Source organism: Neopsephotus bourkii, unplaced genomic scaffold (genome assembly GCF_033783945.1).
Source record: "Neopsephotus bourkii isolate Nb327-2 ecotype Australia unplaced genomic scaffold, CSIRO-AGI_Nbou_v1 NB_1589, whole genome shotgun sequence".
Classification (NCBI taxonomy): Eukaryota; Metazoa; Chordata; class Aves; order Psittaciformes; family Psittacidae; genus Neopsephotus; species Neopsephotus bourkii.
In genome coordinates, this window is record NW_026902065.1 from 5,667,416 (window position 1) to 5,680,927 (window position 13,512).

Here is a 13,512-nt window from a genome sequence, read left to right on the forward strand (position 1 = left end):
CATGCTCCGAAGTGTCATTACTCATCCAGGCAGCTTTCCCAGCCTTGGCGAACTCTCCCCACTGAATCCTCAAGTACTTCAAGGGTTGGAGAGCTGCCAGCCACCAGCTGCAAAAGATCTTAAAGAAACCTGAGCCCATTTTCGTAACTTACGAGAGCAAATAAAAAAAAGAAGAAGGGAAAAGAAGCAAATTGAAAGATACAAAATAGAAGGGGTAAGTCCTCTGTTTCATTCCCCCTCACTGCATCCTTTACTTGCATCCCACACAAGAAAAAAGTAGTCAGAAAACAATATTAAAATAGAAGCTGAAGATTTAAGAGATTCTGTGACACCGGAGAAGAACCTGTAAGTGACAGTGTTCTCTGCCCAAAGCTTGATCCCTGCAAACTCCAGCATAGCTCAGTGGGGAACACTGCTGCATCGTGGACAAAAAGAAGGGGTTTTGCTTCCTTAGCACTGGTAATCTGCTCTGAAACGGTTTGGAGGAAAGGGAATTTGGTTCTCCTTGGGGACAAGAAGCAGCACACTTCTTGCAAGCTGCTAAACAAAATGATGGTGCATGACCTGAGTTCCCCACTTCTGGAGGGAACTTAAGCACTACTTGGATCAAAGCTAGCAAAGAGCAGAGAAGTTAAAAAGAACAAAGCAGCATTTTGTTTAAGGAAATGCAAGAGGGTACCTGAGCTTGTCTGCAATAAAGATCACCCTCCTCTCCAGAAGCAGGGAGGCAAAGACTCTGCTCAGGTGCCGCACGCTGAGGGATGTGAACAAGGACTCGAAATCCACATGCTCAAGCCTGGAGTCAAGAGGCCGCCGCAGCTCAATGATCTGTTGGAGAGAAAAAGACCATAGGTCTGCTCTTGCTGCCCACCCATACTGTGGCAAACAAAGACACAACAAGTATTTTCACCACTAACAAGCCTTAGTGACAGTGCTGGCAAGCACCAAATAGCATTAAGCCCTCAAACAGAGTCTTTCCAAAGACCTCCCACAAATCCTTCTTCCAGACAAAGACAATCCAGAGTCCACTCCAATGGGCACAGCATGAGACCAACCACAAGTTCTTCCCAATGGACTGAGAACAGGGAGCTCTTCACAAGGAGGAAAACTAGTTTGTGCCTAGCTATAAGTGGTTTCCAGCCTTTCTGGCATTCAAGCAGCAGAATGGCATGAAGCCTTCCAAATCTGCACTCTTGTTTTTACAGTTACAACTTAGTTTTTCATTTTAATGCCAGAATCTGGATGTCTAACCTACTGACTATACATTTTTATATCAGTCACAGTGAAAAGCAGTCTGTGAGCTTTTTTCGCTGTTCATATCCACCAATTCCTGTCACAGCATCTTCTCGCTTCATACTCCTTATCCTAGACAGCTGCTCATCTAAATTGTTCTTGAAAGCCTCCAACACCACACATTTCATAAATTCCACAAGAACCTTACTCCAGTTCTGAACTATCCTCACCAACACCAAGCCTGCAGCTGAAACTTGTCAAGGGCAAATTAATTCAACTACTTGTTATCTTACAACAGCATACCCTCAGAACAACCGGTCACCTTCTTCTCTGTAGGAAACTTCTTGCATATTCAAAGGTTATCATGTGTCCTCTTTTGTTCTTTGTTGTCTGTATTAAGCAAGCAATTTTCTCAAGCTTTGCCTGCATTTTGTAAACCACCTAGTAAGTGGAACTACTTTTCTGGGGTGTTCTCCTACTGTTTGCATTTTTTGGAAAATGATGTTGCAAATAAATTTGCACCAGTGCTGGAAAGCAGAAAAACTCTTATTTATTATTCATTCCTTCACTTTCTTTAACAATGCAGGACTTTGTCTAAACAATACCATACTGTTACCTCTGCTCACTTTATAGCCCACTATACCAGCTCCTTTTCTGAAGTACTGCTGCTCACTCAGTTACTTCCACGTTGTATTAGACTGCTCATTTCTTCCTCCCAGCTCTTGTCCATATTGAGTTTCAGTTCAAACCTTCAATTTAGCAAGGTCACTTTGAAGTGTAATCCCTTACTTTCCAAAGTACCTGCAACCCATCTCAATGCTGTCATCTGCCCATTGTGTAAACGTGGGGTTTATGCATTCAACCAAGATAATTAATGAACATTAATGATCCTAGAAACAAAACAGCCAAAACATTCTCACAGCCTCATGGTACAGCACTGGGATTTTACAGATTTTTAACCAACAATGCATGTGCTCTAGAGTAGTTTAATTTAGCCTGGACTGGTTTTGGTTCAGTTGAGAAGAACACCATCATGCAGTGTTATGCTGAAAGCCCTCACAACCTCTCTATCAATTCACTCACTTCCCTCTTCTCACATTCAAGGCATGCTCAACAGGAAGTATGGGCAAGACTATGTTCAATTTAGCTTCCTTCTCCCTCCCAAAGTCCTTCAATGCTACACCCAAAAGCTCTGCACTCTTACAACCCTCACTGTGTGAGATGCGACACATAACCTCACCTCCCTGCTATGAAAATGCCATTTTGAGAGGCTGCAACGTTGCCCTTGTGTGGTTTCAGTTACTTTTTGACCAGAAAGCTGTGCCCTGTCACACAAAAACAGTGGCTCTGCACTAAGAACACTGGGACATATGTTAGGAACCCTGTCTTCAGGAAGTATGGGGGGGCATTGAGCAGGTCCATATACTGGGCAGCATGGGGCCTGCCAGTCTGTACCACTTGGCCTGAGGGCCAATGCCCTGTTTCATTTTGCCAGCATTGCTGTGCCCTTACATTCATTTTTAACGTATGATTTCCCTTTTGATTCTGAGGTCACTGAAGTGTCCATGCCACCCCCTCCAGTCCCCTATTTTTCTCCCTAGCTTCCCCACAGTTACCAGACAATCTGTCCTTGAAGATCCCAGTGCTATGTCACAGTCACAACTTCTAGTCACCAGTCCTGCACCATTTATTGGCCTAAGTCTCCTTCTAGGGTTGTGTCATTACCTCTGTTCCTGAGCCTGGCAAGAAGTTCTTGACTGTAATTGTCCGCCCCAAGGCTGGAAAAGGTGCCTCCATAACACTCCTCATGAGAGGCTGCACCAAAGCTGGGGAAATGCCCCGTCTCTTCTCAACCTCATCCAAGATCTGAAATAAAGGCATGAAGACAAAAACATGTAAACTGGGAGGAAGGAGATAACAGCATGAATGAAGTGCACTAGCATCTATGGTCTCTCCTTAACCCAGCATTGACATGGAGCCTTGAGTCATAAGGAAGAAGGTAAAAGATGCAATTGAAGACCCTTAATTTCCTTCAGCAAGAGAAACCCAGCTTCAGTGGGGTCACTTACAATTTGCAAACTCCCCACCACACTCAGAGTCAGGACTCTACCTTTTAATCTCTCAGTGCTGGTGTCCTGGTGGTTCTGCTGAAGGAAGAAGGCAACAGCTGACAATCTGGTTTTTCTTTTAACTGTTTTGGACTAGAACTGTCCAGAACTAGGTTCTGCAATTATGTGGTTGCCTTGCCTACACCACTTCAGGCCCTTTCTTCAGCATCAGCTTCCCTGATCCCCACTCTTTTGGTTTTGATTAACTTTCAGATCCCCCTTAGCCTACACCACAATCCCCTCTCTCACCCCCCTCACCTTAGAGAAGAGATTGAAGCATCCAAGACGGCTCACAATGCAGTAAACTTCTGGTAAACGCTTCCCTTTCCCACTGGGCTTTCAAGACAAATGCAAACACACACATACAAAATACCAAGAAAATGTCAGTTACTGCAAGATAGAGCGACTGGTCCCAGTTCTGCAGCTCAGTGGCTGGCTCAGAAACTCGCAGACATTTCACAGCATGCTGCTGCTGACAATACCTTAAGTCTGGCTCAAACCCTGGTATGCTAGAAACAGTGGGGAGAAATGGGCACATTTACGATATAATACAACCTTCCTATGTCAAATGACTAAGGTAGGGCACACTGCGCTACAGACACTGAGCCTACAGGACCAGCACAGATTTAGACAACTAGTAGCTATCTAAACCTAAGAGAGACAGGTTAGCAATGAAACAGTCCATGCTCAAAACATTAAGCACTGGTGTAAGTAAAAAGTAAAAGAGCTATGTGTGGGGTGGAGGACTGTACGTGAAGAGGGACTCTGGCACTGAGCAAAGCAGAAGAGAGCAAAGCTGTTCTGCTGCCGCTCTTTCTTTCTACACTGAAAGAGCAGCAGCTTTCCACTTTCCAGAATGGGTGCCAGTAACACCAACCCCACAGAAGGCTGCATATCTAGGAAAAGAAAAAAGAACCCAGGGATAATTACCAGCAGCCTCCTACAGTATCCAAATCGCCTGCTTCCATCTTCCCCCGTCAGGACAAATGAGAATGTCTCACTGCAAAAAGAGAAACAGTCTCTGACACAGAATCCAAACAAGCCCACAACATTTTTGCATTTCCAATACACCCCTGTCAGGCCTCTGCCCAATTTTGTGCCATAACAGCTCTCACATTTAATTAGCTTGATATATAAATCCATTTGTTACAAATCAGGATACAAAGTACAGTACTTACCTGGCAAACTGATGGATGGGGGCCCAGTCCTTTGCATCAGGGAAGCAAAACTGGGGAATAGCTTTCAACTGATCTTCTGCCTCGCGCATGAATTTGAACGAGCGCTCAAGCTAACAGAACAGAGAGAAGGAATGTTTCCAATTAGTCATGTGGAGATGGAATGACTTCAAATATTTTTCCTGTGACAAATGAAGAGGTGATGACAGAGGCTAAGCTTCTGCCTGGAAGATATTAAAGTTTCTGTGATTCTGGCTCACCTAATCATTAGATATCTTAAAGTAACTCTGTGCCTCCAGTTCCACCAAGTCCTGTATCTGTAGCACATGCCCCTGCTGTATTGCGCCCATAATCTGGGACACATCTTCCAGCAAGCTGTGAGAGAACTCAGTCTGAGGGGAGCTCTGGTTACAACCCATTTACAAACACGCTGTCACACTGGCTCTGTGTTTCTCCCATTCCTCGTTCCCTGTTTTGAACTAGACTATTGGTGAAAGCTGCGCCTTCCCTTTAAGAACACGTGTCTTCTCCCAAGTGTCAGTCTTCTTTATGGAGAAAAGGGGGAAAAAGGGAATAGCTACATAAAGTTACAGCCAAGGGCAGCAAAAGATCTAAATCAGCTGCTCCTTCAACACTGAGGAATGTCATGACAATTCTCAGGGGGTGACTGCAGACCCTCTGTCTTCAGTCCCACTGAACACTGCAACAGCAGAGGGGTTACAGGTAGCACAGAGAACCTGTGGCTTCTCCAGCTGTGCAAGTGCACCACACAATCTGAGACGTATCAGCCAGACCTTCCTGACAGGCACCGCACCTTCAGTGGGAACTGCTGGGTAACCTCAGGGACATAGGCAGCCCCAGCCTGCTTCTTGTGCAGTGACACCACCACGAAGTATTCAAACAGCTGCCTCTCTTGATACTCAATCAAGTCCCGTTCCAAGGTTTGGTACCGCGGGGTTTGCTTCAGGCGAGATTTCACATGCACCAGGCGCTGGCTGTGAGCTATCAAGAAAAAGATTAGAGATTGTGAGGCTGTCTAGCTCTTTGCACAGAGCACCACAATGCTTTACAGAGACTTACAGGTAACCTTGACACCACCTCACTGTATTTACTTTATTAGTGGCTGAGTAAGAGGCGGGAACCATTTAGAAGCTGCACTATAAATATCGACAGAGATGGGACATTATCTGGTGAGTGTCATAGTCCTGAAGAGTTTTGGCAGCAGACAAGATTTCATGGGTAGCTTTTAGAGCTGAAGACAACCCAAACTGAGATCCATACGGGACATGATGTTACAGATAATGTCTGGGCATTCATCCTAGCATTCGTACATGTATCTTTCAAAGCCAGCACAGTTAGGTGATTGATCACCTTTGTTCAGAGGAGGCTGCGAGTAGCAATTCCCACAGTTTTACAAGACCAGCATTTGGGTCAGGCTACAGTTCCACTGGCTAAACAATGCTGGGGACTCCCAGCTCCACTAACACAGGCTGGGCTGTAGGCCAACAACAAAGAAACATGAAAAGAGGTGCAAATCAGAAAAGCTGGCTTGTGCCAGTCCTTCCTGTGCCTAAACTTTATCTCTCAGGACCATGTTTCTACAAGTTCACCCAAGACAATAGGAAAACAAGAAAATCTGCCAAGCAAGCTGTAACTGCAACACATACGAGCTGTGGGACAATAAACATTCCAGCACGGAAAGTAATGAAAAGCTGCCTGCTGAGAAGAGACCAGATGAGATTCCGTAAGACCACCCCCCTGCTTTATTTTACAGTCGCATCCCAAATTAAATCTCCATGATGCCTCCCTTACCCCTACTACAAAAGAAAGAATTAACTACAAGCAGAGGCTACAGCACATTCTCACATCTGTGCTTCCCGTGAACGCGGGTGGCAGTGCAACTTTTTGACAGAAACAACAACCACCAGGATACTGCAGGAACTCCAAATGCTTAAGATGTCTGCTTGGGAGCCTGGGCTTCCTGAAAGACAGTATATACTTTAGGATGGACACTTGACCTTTTGGCTAGTAAAGTTGTGCCACTCGTGGACTATTGCAGACAATGTAATTTACAGCAATCTTGAGATGCCTCTTAGAAAGTGTAACAATCCCTGGATAGTTAAAGCCCTGGAAAAATAGCTTAGACTCCTTTCTCTCATCACCTATTCGCTGTAAGGATGTAATTCAAAGGTTTTCGGAAATGGTTTCTGTTTTACCAGAAACTTCAAAAGGAGCAATGTCATAGCAATGCTGAGTGCTTCTGAAAAGCTCATTCAAGCTCTGCATTGTTTATATTCTGTGCAACCCACTAAAGATACCGGGATTTTACTGCTGTCATCATGGCAGAGTTTGTCTTTGAACATTTTTCCTTCCAAGGGTCAGCACTTATGGCTGGCTCTGACATGCAGTCTGATGATTGCTGTTTGATGATTTACTGTGTCTCAGATGATGTACAGTGACTTGCTAAGCAGACGTAACTGGCTGGTATGTTTAGTCTGTTAAGTAAAACATACAAACCCGAAAGTCCCAGATAAAAGAGACTTGTTCAATCATCTCACTTTCTTATTTAAAAATTGGGAAGTCAACAGTTCAACAAGGCATAAAGCAAAATACAGGTGCAGCTAGAGCAAGCAGCAAGTGCCAGAGCTCCTGCTCACACTTATGCAGACTCACACAGTCACTCAGATAGATCTGGCTATTGTTCAGTCATGTGCTGTTGGATTTGAGGTGAGTTCACACGGTCATCATCGGTTCCACTCTACAGGCACTTCCTAGCTGCAGTTATACAGATGTTACAGAGAAACATACATACATGACTCACTATGGCAACCAGTAACAGACAAGAGTTTGAGTCTTCCTGGACACACTTGCACTGTCTTTCTCAGCTAGACCTGAACACAGACTATATTTCACATCGAGTTTCAAGACAGTTGTGAATGTAATCTCTGCTCAAACTCCAGGCTACCTGGAAAACCTGTCAAAACATAGGCACTGGCAGCAATTTTCAGCTTGATCTTGCTGACACAGCAGTAAATGTAAAAGGTTACCCAAAGCGGAGGAAAGCAAGAGCATACAGTAGTTCTTGTGTGGAAGAGGGAACACAGTCTGAGGTTTCTGTTGTAAAAACCTGAAAGAGGGTGAAGATGAGCACTTCTAAGCACAACACACTGTAATTGACACAGAGTCCAACTGCTGCTTATGCCTGTCTTTTCAGCTTGAGCACTGGCCTACTACCCAGCTCAGCTGTGCACGTGGGTCAGGAAGCTTTGGAATCTGAGCAACTTTCCATCTTGCACTCTAATTCTGCCAGGACTTTGAGTTTGCCACATAACTTCTGTGAAGATTGCAATGACAGCTACAGGGCTGATTACCAGCACAAGAAAGCTTTAGAAGAGTGTTATTATGGAGACAAGCAGACCATATAGCTCTACTGAAGTGAAGTAAGCAATGCAGCACTTTATCCCAACTCAGCCAGTGCAGAGGAGTTTAACTAGCAATAAAGCATACATTGCAATTCTGTTTTCCCAGCTAGCTGGTCTGGCTGGTGGGTTATCTCCCTTAGAAAATGTGTACCTGGGTTTCTGAGCACCCTGTCCCATGCAGTACTGCTTCTGTCAGCCTGGTCACACATTTTTGACTGTGTACTTAGAAAATCCTCGCTTGTATTTTCACAGTGTCCAAGCTGTCTCCTAGGCAAGTCAGTGCAAAGAGCTTTGATGGGAATTGAAACCGATGTTTGGTCTGGAGCCCTATAGTCTGCCCATGGATTTTCTTCTGCAGTATTGAGATCTTTGTTTTCTCACTGTGTTTGAGTGGAAGGCCCTTCTCCAAAGGCAGAACACAGAATCTGAGCCATTTGCTCTCTTCACACATGTGCTTACCTTTCAGCTTCTCTTCAGTATCACTGTCCGATTCACTGTTTTCATCTGTAACTAGGAAAAGAAAAAGCGGAAGATGAATTAGGCAAAGTCTATTTATACCTGTACATTTCTTATCACTGGCATGAGAAAACCAGTCCTGGCAACTTCAGAGGGAAAACAGTATAGATTCCAAGAGCCTTGCTCTTTTCATGGGTGCAGATAACCACAGGCACTTAGCTTACCAAGCTTGGTATGTTCCCACTCACTTAGGGAATAATAATAACAACAACAATAATAATAATTAAAATAAATAATAGTAATAACACTAATAATAACAAAACAACAACAACCCCAATCTAAGCAATTTTGAAAAGAACCACCACCCCCAGCCCCCCTCCCAAATCAATTTTAGACAGCCAGAAGAGTTGCATAAAGAATAAAATGCCAGAGCAGTATTTTATCCAAGTCTAAATAAGCACACCACCAAGGCAAAATACTGATTAACAGGCAGTAATTTGCAGGACAAGGGATAAAAACAAGCAGACAAACAAAAAAACAATTGCCAGACCAAATCAGGCTCCAAGTCTATATGGTCCAGTAGCCTGTTTCTGTCAATGATGCTGTAGATGCTTCAGAGAAGGGTATAAAAATGAGGTAGAGAGAAGTCTGAGAACCCTGAAGGTTCATATAAACACCTCCATCCAGCCTGTGGGTGTGTGTCTTATATAAAATAGGATAAACAGTATCAAGCAATTGTGGGAAACAACTGTGGACAGCTTTCACTGGAAATCAAGAGTGTTTTGGGAAAAGCACCATGTTGGGAAGATGTAATTTAAAGTTTTAAAGAGATAAGATGCTTAAAAGTAATTGTTCTGAAGTACCTGAACACTTCCAGCAAGCTGTTAACTGACAGCGGGAGGCTGAAAATCTTAGTCTTGCTATGATGGAGATGGTCCTAGAGTCAAATCTGGAAACCCTATTTCCAATGGAGGCTCTTTGTTTATTGGAAAGCTGAGGGAGCCAAGACTGTTTCAAAATTTACCATCTTCCATTGGACCATTTGCTAAAGTGACACATTCCTGCAACATATTTTGATCTCAACAAATCAGACTTTTTGGACAGAAAACTTTTCGAAGCTTCCAGCCTATTCCAGAAATAGACATCAAAAACGGGGGGACATTTCTGATGTGACTTGTAAGGTTATCATGTAAACCCATGGAATGAAAATTAAGCAAGAAAAACAGAAAGTTCCACTTTTATGAAAACCTTTTGGGGAGAGGAATAGCCTTTATGTTCCCAAAAGAAAGGGTGGAAGCCCCAATTCAATCTCGCTCTGGACTCCTAAAAAACATCACATGATCACTAAGCCAGCCTAAACTGTAAGTCCTCAAAAAGTCTTAGATGTATGATAATTCAAAGTTCTTTTACCTTTCCCTGAATTGCTCTCTGTAGATTGTGATAGTCTCTTGACGCGTTTCTTTCCCCTTCGTGCCTCATAAATGGCATTGATTTTCAAGACGAGCTGCTCAGCAAACACATAAACAAACAAGGTTAGTTTTCTCCCCAGGCAAGAAAGTTAGAACTTCATGCAAAGTGCTCTGTTTCCCAACCCTGGCCTTATTGGAAGTCTTCATTTGAGAACATGCCCTGGTCCACAAGTTTAAAAGCAGAACTGGCTGGAGGATGACAGCAAACTTTAATGTCTTTATGCCTTTAACACCTGCTGTGGGCTATGCTGGAAAAGCCTTCATACCAAGCATGGGGGAAACACATCGTACAAAGAATGATGAAGAAACTGAAATGGGTGGGAGCGAATAAAGCTGAAGTACTTTATAGTAGTGTTTTTCTTTGCAAATCCTTTAATCCCTGGCCTCCCAGCTGACCAAGAGAGAGAATATCTCAGTGTTGAGCATAGCTGGGCTTAGTGGTTCATTCAATGCCTCTGGTCTCCTTATCCATCCCTAAAAGGGAGCGGAATTGCAGGAGGACCATACCAGGCTTCCCCAAGCCTCTTTGAGCCTCCTTGTCAAGGTTCCAGGCAGGAGCAGCAGAACATGGCCACAGCGTTCAGATCTATTCCAGAAAGTCTGGAATCCCTGCACACATGTTCTGACAGCTCCAAGCAAGACAGGCCCACCACATACTTGGTCAGGGAACTCTGAATCCCAATATTTAAGCGAGGCAGGATGCTCTGCTGTGAAAGTACAGCCTCCACCCAGCCACTCAGCTCAAGTCTCAAGCTAATCTTGCCACTGACGCAGTAAATCTCAGTTCTGAACTTGCTCTGCAATACTGCTCAGTGACAATGTCTGATAAATGTATATACTTGTAATCTTCCCTTCAGCTGACATAGAAGCATGTGTGAACACACTGACAGAGCTCAAGCACATGCACAGATGTGTAAGCACACTGGGAAAGAAAACCCTAGATGTTTGTAGTGTTTGGCTCATTCCTGAAGGGAGGAACAGAGAGAGGGCATTCAATAATCAGATATGCAAACACGAGCGCAGATCTGGCAACCGTGAAACAAAGACAATACACAAACACATCCCTTTGCCCCCTGTTGAAAACTGTGGGTTGAGAAAAAATCACCACAGACAGTCCCTGGAAGCCTCTGCTTGTCCTGCAAAGACTGGGACAAGCAACTGTGTTTTTGAAACATTCAGTAGACAGACTAGTGCCGAACCTCATTTGGACTGAATACACTTCCTGCTAGATCTGAAAGAAAATATAACTGAAACGGAGTCATGCTGTATCCAAATACAAAGTAGGAAACGTTGCTCCAAAGAGCCCTCCTAATTACACAGAACTCTTTTTGTTACTCAAATATCAGTATTTTCATTATTCCCTTCCAACATCACACCCTCTCTTGATTTAGGAACAGTCAATGCATGAATCAGACCTAGCAAAGAAGAGATTGCCAGGAGAGAACAACAACACAGCACACAGACAACTTCTGACCCTCATATCCATCAAGCAAAGAAAGAAATATGATGGGGTACATCTTTTGCAAGAGTATTAATTGGTTCCCCCCCGACAAACTTCAACTTTCATCCAAAAATTAAAATGCTTTTTTCTTGCTATTATTTTCTCTCTCCTGACAATCAAGATATCTCAGACTGAAAAATAACTTCTTCAGAACTTGTAGAAATGCTAGTGAGCCTTCTCCTTCAGGCAGGAAAGGGGTTAAACACAAGTCAAGTCAGTTGCCAGGACAACAGCTATGTTGCAGGGATGCCACACTGGAAACTAAGGAAAACTTCTCATAATTGAATTCCTGCCTGGAAGAAGCCAAGAGAGAAAGACCTAGATTTACCTTGGGAATCTTCCTTCTCCTCTTGCCATTCTGAGGGTCTCCCAAGGAGAAGACAGTGTCATCTGGACTGCTGGGGGTCGAGGGAGGGCTGATTCTGGATGGTGACCCAGTCCCATCACGGCTCAGTTTCCGTATGTCTGGCAGCTTGAAACTCCTCCGTTCTGAGTTTTGTCGGAAAAAAATGGGCTTGGAAAGCAACTGGAAATGGAGGAGAAGGAAGGAATGAATGAAGTGGCCCACATGCCTTTGCTTCATTGTTAACACTGTCACAGTGGTGCAGCTGCAGCACCCAGCTGGCAAACTAGCCCTGAGAACACTCGTGGATTTCTGCACACACAAGGAACTCACCCAGCTACCATGCTAGACCAGGACTAGCTTGACCAGCAACTTAACCATCCCAAATTCATTTCAGACTAGAATACAGTCTTGGTGGTTGGCCAGGAAGCCTTGCTCCAGTGTGAAAAAAAGTCTCCCAGGACTTTGAGTAATCCAGATGCTGGGACTGTAAACAGGACAAGACTAACCAACCAGCCAACCACAAGCATTCAGGATAAGGAGCAGCTAGCCTGGAGGCACAGAGAAGGAGTGAGACCAGACAGAATGCACTGTCAGTATGGCTGTCTTTGACAGAAGCCAGAATTAACTATTTCAGATAAGGGTACAAGAAATGTCACAAGAGGCAATTATAGAGTCTGGTTTCCTCCTTAGCTCATCAGTAAATTCAGTGAGAGAACAACAGTAGATCTTTAAGTACCAGAATAAAGTTCTTAAAGTACCTAAGCAAAATCAACATTGGAGAAACAGAAAGCTCAGCTCTAGATAAAGAAGGGCAAACCACTTCTCACCAGAAATACGCTCAGTAAGAGCTCTTTTTGTCTTCTCCTACAGAATTGCCCAGCAGTTACGACAAGATGAAGTCTCACCACCTGTGAGCCCTGTACCTGCACTCATAGAGAATGTATCTCCCTGGCATTAAGCAGTGTGCGGGAGAGGTATGCAAGATAATTCTGAGTAAGTCACAGCAACACTGTAGCTGAGGCAGCATAACGGTCTGCCTCCATCAGCAGACACTCAGCTGAGTAACTAGCCAGACCAATTCACTCAATCAGATCAGCTCAGGTGTCTCTGCATGGTTTGGCAGAAGATGCTCAACTCACAAAAATGCCTACCACCCACAGAGAAGTCACACATTATAATGAGACTGGGAAGAGCCTTTGCAGTGAAGAATCTCACTTCATTGAGTGAAGTGCACTAGCTCTACAAGCTACTACTGAAAGTCTGTCTAGACCCATTCCCCATCGGTCTCTAGCCTGGCCAGGCTCTGATTCACACTGCAGTTGCAAACCCAAGAGAGCTGCAGCACTTCTTTTCTGACTGATGCAGGTCACAGCTTTTAGACATCAAAGCACTGTAGTGTAATATAATTACTCCCATCCAGCTCTTTACCAAGTGTCTCCTGCTGAGAACAGTATCTATGCTGAAAGTTATTCCTGTGTAACACTCCAGCCCCTTTTTGATAGCAGAGGTGGGAAATCAGGGTGCATAGGTGATTGCAAAGCTCTCTGAAGCAAATCAGCTTCATTCCAACACTCATACATAGACCCTTGATGCTCTAGAACTAACTAGCAACAAGGAGAATGGATTGAGAACCACAGAACAACTTTAACTTCTAAATGTTCAATTGCCCTAAGAATCCTCAGCTGCTGATTAAGGTGGTTGCAAAACAGCAACACATCAAGAAATGCTGCACCTCATATTTCTGAAAATGTTGGGTAACAGCTCTAATAATAGCTGTAACTTGGAGAGCCTGGGAAAACCCT

At 44.1% G+C, this 13,512-nt stretch overlaps 1 protein-coding gene across 2 annotated transcripts in view; it reads right to left on the bottom strand.

Moving 5' to 3' along the window:
* DENND2A (DENN domain containing 2A) overlaps positions 1-13,512 on the bottom strand; it is a 62,019-nt gene that overhangs the window by 15,838 nt on the left and 32,669 nt on the right. For both annotated transcript variants that reach the window (XM_061371961.1, XM_061371962.1), the window contains exons 6-14: positions 11,693-11,890; positions 9,805-9,898; positions 8,398-8,448; positions 5,331-5,518; positions 4,520-4,629; positions 4,272-4,341; positions 3,600-3,677; positions 2,959-3,099; positions 680-828 (exon numbers count right to left, since the gene is read on the bottom strand). In XM_061371961.1, coding sequence (XP_061227945.1) covers positions 680-828; positions 2,959-3,099; positions 3,600-3,677; positions 4,272-4,341; positions 4,520-4,629; positions 5,331-5,518; positions 8,398-8,448; positions 9,805-9,898; positions 11,693-11,890 — 1,079 coding nt within the window. The remainder of the gene's footprint in view (positions 1-679; positions 829-2,958; positions 3,100-3,599; positions 3,678-4,271; positions 4,342-4,519; positions 4,630-5,330; positions 5,519-8,397; positions 8,449-9,804; positions 9,899-11,692; positions 11,891-13,512) is intronic.